This window comes from Egretta garzetta, unplaced genomic scaffold (genome assembly GCF_000687185.1).
Source record: "Egretta garzetta isolate BGI_Z169 unplaced genomic scaffold, ASM68718v1 scaffold589, whole genome shotgun sequence".
NCBI lineage: Eukaryota > Metazoa > Chordata > Aves > Pelecaniformes > Ardeidae > Egretta > Egretta garzetta.
Window position 1 is genome coordinate 269,715 of NW_009266282.1, and position 6,582 is coordinate 276,296.

Here is a 6,582-nt window from a genome sequence, read left to right on the forward strand (position 1 = left end):
GCTGAATTTTTAAGATAACTCCCATTTACTCTTTCAAAAGAAATACAACTTTCCATAGTACTGTGAACTGTTCTGAGGAGGCACAACAAACTCATAGGCAGCAAAGATCAAGAAGAGAATAGGAGGAAAACATTGGTATGGTATTTTGAAAGCTTTATTTTTTGATGCTAGTAAACTTAAAAGTAAAGCTGGTAGTGTGTCTGATCATGTGCAACTTGGCTACTCTACAGGTGGACTACAAGGCGGATGAGTGGTTGATGAAGAATATGGACCCCCTGAACGACAATGTGGCCACACTCTTGCACCAGTCTTCCGACAAATTTGTTGCAGAACTTTGGAAGGATGGTAAGAGATCATGCTCTCAGTACACAAGATGTTAGCGATTTTACCTTGCTGGATGAGTTGGGGTTTTTTTGTGCCTGTTCCCTCCTCACCCTCCACCCCTACACTGTAAATATCTACAGCATTTTCTCTGTTGTTTAGTGCCAAAAGTACAAGGAAGCTGGGGTGTGCCTATGGTCCCTTGCACATGTATCATTTCTGAGTAGCTGCTTCTCATGTTCATTATTTGGAATTATATTCACTTATTCCTTGTTACCCTGTGTCAAATTTCATCTCTAGGATCTTGTCCAAAACTCTTAGTTTGAAGTCCTGCAGTTAAGTCCTGAATGTGAACAGCTACAGTGGTACTTGCTGTTAATAAAACGTTGTCTTACGTGAGCACCAGCACAGTTGTTTCTTGTGCAGTGGTGGGTCATATCCTGGAAATCTGCATCTCCTAAAATAAAATTCATTAACAGCCATACTAGTGCTTAGATATTGCATGTTAAAATCAAATGCAGTATTTTCCTATTTTAAATCACTGCTGTTTAGCTAGACTACCTGCACATCAGCTTAAAGTATTTGTCGACATTTTTACCAACATACCCCAAGAAGCATACAAGGACTTGTCTAATCTAGTTTTTAACATCACAGTGTAATACTTAGAGTATATTTACATGCCACAGTAAATCTTGTCATTTCTTGTTCCAGGAGAAAATTAATGTTGTGATATAGATGATGCTGTAGGTTAATACTGAGTTTCAGTCTTAGTCTCAGGAATACTTACTTTGGTTCAGCTACAGAGAGCAGTTTTAGTGAATATATAAAGAACTTTTTGGTTGGGGATCTGCTCCTTTCCTTTCAAGTACACGCACAGAAGCAAAAGTGTTTTGGTCCAAATATGCAAAACCGGCTTCCACAGATAATTGAAATGTGCATGGAATATGTTGTGGCCTAATTGCTTTTGTAGCACAGTTAAGTCTGTTTGCAATTGATAAACCTGTTCTGTATACTAACTGAAGTGTCTTGTGTATCTGCTCTTCTGTCTTTGTTTTTGCTGTTTCTCTGCCTTAGAGATTCAGAATATTCAGAGAGCCTGTTTCTATGACAATATTACTGGCCTTCATGATCCACCAGGTGAATGGATATAAAAACAGTAGGCCTACTAAAGGCAGGGCTGTTGTATCTACAGGAAAACCATTTTTGCTCGTAGGCTTGCATGAACTTTTCATTTCATGCTAAACTTAGGTATACCTCCACAAGGCAAGTAGTCTCTGAGTGCATACCTATTCAGTTGCTGCTGCATACATATAGCATTTATAATTTATGCATTGCATTTAAGCATTGCAGATAAAAAGGTTTGTTTGCTTCCTAAATCCATGTTGAGATGCAGAATTGCTTATTAAGTGATAATTCTGGTAGCTCCAGGCATTTGAGAGAATGTGTAAGTTTTATAACACTATCAAGCTTCTTTCTGCAGTCCAACATTGACAAAACTCTGGAACATTTCAGAGTGTGGATGTATTTTTTGGGGGAGGACAGCTGAAGAACATATTGAAATATGAGTGCTGCAGTTGTAGTGGGGTTAGTAAGTGAACTAAACTTCTTTCAGACTTGTTGGAATTGTTCTTTTCAGAAAACTCTTAATTTTAATATTTCCCTGTGTAGAAGCTGCACACGGTTTTTGAGGTATCAAGAAATCATCAAATTGACTTATTTGGGATGTCTGTTTGAAGATATTTTAGATATTTTTATCCAGCCTCTTCCTCATCCTTCTTGTATTCCTCTCCCCAGGTTTAGAAATACATGTACGTGAAAGCTGTGCCTTCAGACTCTTGATCTTTACTGGGGTTTATCTTCCACTACTCATGGAAGCTAGTGGTGTTTCCTAAAGCAGTTACTAGAGGGCTTGAATTCAAAGGCTTTAGCCAATGGATGATTTTCCAGTTGTGCTGTTCAATGACTGCTCTTAACTTGTAGGGAAGGCTTACTTTTAACTTAAGTAATCCTCATTGAATTATAAATAACCGTATTAGTTGGAAGACAGAGGAGAGCAAAGCAAAAGATGCACAACTAAGATTTATTTACAAAATTCTAAAAAGCATGTGGCCAAACAAAAGCTGAATAGTGTCCAGTCAGTAGTGGTGCCTGGTGGGTGCATGTTTCTAACACTTACAGAGGATGAACATAACAGCTTTTAAGGCTGATTCCCAGTAATCTCTATCCCACTTCTGGTTTAGACCTGAATTCTGCTTCAAAGTAAATATTTGGGATATGATCTTATGAACAACTTACCACCTACTTATTCTTCTAACTTTAATAAGCCGCTTAAGTTCTTATGTTCAAAACTGTGTGGAGGATCTGGGCTCTGCTCTATACGACATGCAAGACTTACAAGTGATTATTCAAATTCATTGCCCTGTATTTTTCTGCTTTTAATTTTTGTTTTTTATAGACCTTTGAAAACCAGTTGAGTACGAGTATGAAATAAAATATTGTCACTTATTTCTCATACAGAATTAATTCTGGTAGCAAAGCATAATTCCCACTGCTTTGGTTTGAATGAATTTGAAGGTAATGTCACAAAATTTAAATTGTAGTCTACATGTAGTTGCCTGTTTCTGGCTGGCCAGCTTGGATTTCATGGAGAACCAATATAAGTTGTGTATTTGCTCAGAACTAAGAAGTGCCAGCTCTAATTATGAAGGTGTTAAGCCACCTGTGTCACTTTTAGTGCACTGTTTAAATAACTATTGACATGCACATGGAATCACATTCATGTTTTGGCTTAAAGATTTTAATTATGGCAGTCAGATTTCTAATTTGTGCTTCTGAAGAAGAAACCATAGAGATCCTTACCCAAAATGTTCAAAAAAAAAAAAATCAAAGAAAATTCTTTATTCTGATGCTTTATGGCAGCTTTGAAGTGCTTTGGTGTGCAGTTTTTGCGTTTTGAAACTTGTCTTTTGGCTAGGGAGGTCTTTGCTGTATATAAAGCTAGAAGGGTTCTTCAAAATAGCAGACTAGCAGAAGTCTGGCAGATACATTTTCCCCTCTTGTCACTGAAATAACACTATTTCCAACTCTTCTGTAAATAGTTATGCTTTCAAAATACTTTTTGAATTGTCAATGAAACTCAGATTTAATCTATGTAATTACCATGACTCTTCATTTTAAGCAAATATGCACAGATGTCTAATTCCACATATTCAACCCAGAAACATTTTTCGTTGTAAGAATTCAAATAATTGCCAGTTTCCAGGCAACTTTCTCTCTCTTAAAAGTTGACTTACAATAAAGAAAATGGCTTTCCTGGTCATGTAGAACTGCAAGTAAAGAGCTGGATATTTTAGTGTGTACCTACTAAAGCTACACTATTCTGCTGTATAAGTTTGTGGCTTTTGGTTCCACTGCTTCTGCACAGCGTCCCTAGTACTTGCTGACTGCCTTGCCTACTGGTGGCATCTTCTGTCATTTGTCCCACAAAGCTTCTGCTGCTGCACTATTGCTCCTCTTTCTGCCTGTCCTTATACCTGACAAATATTAAAGTCCGCTTAATTATTTTCTCTTGTCCTTCCCAGTGGATCGTATTGTGGGTCTGGATCAGGTCACTGGAATAACAGAGACAGCTTTTGGCTCTGCGTACAAGACCAAGAAGGGCATGTTTCGTACTGTCGGCCAACTGTACAAAGAATCTCTCACCAAGCTGATGGCAACGCTCCGAAACACTAATCCCAATTTTGTTCGCTGCATCATTCCAAATCATGAAAAGAGGGTACGTACTACAGACCATTCCTCTAATTCTTTTTCTTTATTAAAGTCTTTACCTGCATTTTAAGTTAGGCATGCTGTCTGTGTCTTCCTTTTGAAATCAGAAGCCAGGTTCTACAAAGTTTTCACGCTGATCAGATATCTTCTCCATATTCCCCACACATCCCCTTATTTAGACAGTTGACTTTGTAGAAGGTAGCCTGAAAAACTTAAACTACAGGTTTTCATTAATACAAATTAAAAGAATAAAAATCATGCTTATTCTGTTTCTCCAGGCTGGAAAATTGGATCCACATCTGGTTCTAGATCAGCTTCGTTGCAATGGTGTTTTGGAAGGAATAAGGATTTGTCGACAAGGATTTCCAAACAGGATAGTGTTCCAGGAATTTAGACAGAGGTAACAGCAGGAACAGTCTTTTGAGGTTTTTATGAGAGAAAGTTCCTTGTTAAACAATTGAAGACACCCCCCACCACCACCACCACCCCCACTCCTTCCACAACCAGAAAGAAAACAGAACCCATGTGCGAGGTCTTGAAGTGGCTTGAACTTGAAGCAGTTAAATATCACAAGTTTATTCTAAAGGCGCTAGGGAAGGGGGGACCAATCTAAAATCGACTTCTGGAAAAACTTCATGAAGGAATTCCTTAGCCGTGCACTCAATGACTGTAGCTTTTTGTTGAATTTAAAGGTTGTTTTTCATTTGACTTTTTAAGGTATGAGATCCTTACTCCCAATGCAATTCCGAAAGGTTTTATGGATGGTAAGCAAGCCTGTGAGCGCATGGTAAGTGTTTATACCTATATATTGTTAAAACATTGAAAAGTTGGAACAAAAAATATTCTTTCCTTGATGTAAAAACATTGTGCTTACCTACCCATTTAGATCAGAGCATTAGAGCTGGACCCCAACTTATACAGAATTGGACAGAGCAAGATCTTCTTCCGAGCTGGTGTCTTGGCACACTTAGAAGAAGAACGGGATCTGAAGATCACAGATATCATCATCTTCTTCCAGGCAGTCTGTAGAGGATACCTGGCTAGGAAGTATGCATGCTCTTTGGTTTGATTTTCTTGTGGTCATCTCTTTGATAGGGAGTGGTGCATTAAAACTTCCATTTCAGGAGAGATTTTCATAAGAAAGCATACTGTCTGATAAACTGTAGTTGTATCCGGGGTAAATAGGTGATTTTTTTACCTAAGAATTAGTACCTTCATTCCATAGCAATATTTCCTTTCCTTAATCTTCCCTTTGTGACATGTGCAGCTGCTTGTGGTACAGCTAGTGGCTGCAAAAAGATCTCTCTACTCCACTGGAAGCTCTTAAGAGAGACTCTGGAAAGTTGCTTTTTTGAAACTAAAGGATACCTCAGCGTCTAACCCATCCTGATTTTATCTGTTTAAGAAAAAATTCTGTTAAGAGTAAGAAAAAACAGCATTTGTAATTATTGTTTTGAAAATCGTGAATCCAGCTCTTGCTCTGCCTCTTCATATAAGGAATGAGTATTCATAAATCAGTGTAGTCACTGAAACTTAAAAATAAGCCTATTTATGGTCTGCAAGTGTTCTAGGGTCTGGTAACCTAAAAATTAAAAACATGGACAGATGCTCAGCTGTATTTAACATGAAATGTTTTTCTCTTTCTCTCTTCAGGGCCTTTGCAAAGAAACAACAGCAACTGAGTGCACTGAAAATCCTGCAGAGGAATTGTGCTGCATATTTAAAGCTTAGGCACTGGCAGTGGTGGAGAGTCTTCACAAAGGTTTGTTATATTCTGTAACTTTCTTTGACTTCTGTAAACAGGTAGATGCAGGTTCTTACTTGTTCCTTTCAAATCTTTGTAGGTGAAGCCTCTTCTTCAGGTCACTCGTCAAGAAGAAGAACTTCAAGCCAAGGATGAGGAGCTAATGAAAGTGAAAGAAAAACAGACAAAAGTGGAGGCAGAACTTGAGGAAATGGAAAGGAAACATCAACAGGTTTGTGCCCAAGATCGCCTTTTGATATGCAGAATGTATATTGCACTATATCCTGTGTGAGGGAGCCACGTTGGGGAGATGCTTGTGAGCAAAAGCACTGTGAATCAGGAGAGCTAACTCCCTTCACACTCTGCTGATATCTGGAATAGGAAGATGTAGCATGAGCTATTCCTCCAGGAATGCAGAAACATTGTATTAATGAAACAAAACTTTTTTTTCGGCCTTTCCTAGTTTACAGAGTTTCAGTAGCAGTGTAATTTTCCTTTTCAGATGTGTTTTTGGGGTAGGATACTTCTGCTGTGGTATACATTAAGACATGGGGAAACAATTATGACAATGCTTAGGGACATGGTTTAGTGGTGGGATGGCAGTCTTAGGTTAATGGTTGGATTCGATGATCTTAAAGGTCTTTCCAACCTAAATGATTCTATGATTCTATAATTATTGGACAAAACTGAAAATTAATTTATGTTCCTAAGTAACATTGATATCAATTTAAAGAACAGCTGAAAGAGTG

General features: G+C 38.1%; 1 protein-coding gene across 1 annotated transcript in view; it reads left to right on the forward strand.

Annotated features, from left to right (window-relative positions):
• The window catches only part of MYH10 (myosin heavy chain 10), a 102,065-nt gene that overhangs the window by 75,129 nt on the left and 20,354 nt on the right, over positions 1-6,582 (forward strand). The window contains 8 exon segments of the mRNA XM_009647238.2: positions 231-345; positions 1,396-1,458; positions 3,903-4,096; positions 4,368-4,489; positions 4,807-4,876; positions 4,976-5,136; positions 5,743-5,851; positions 5,934-6,065. Coding sequence (XP_009645533.1) covers positions 231-345; positions 1,396-1,458; positions 3,903-4,096; positions 4,368-4,489; positions 4,807-4,876; positions 4,976-5,136; positions 5,743-5,851; positions 5,934-6,065 — 966 coding nt within the window.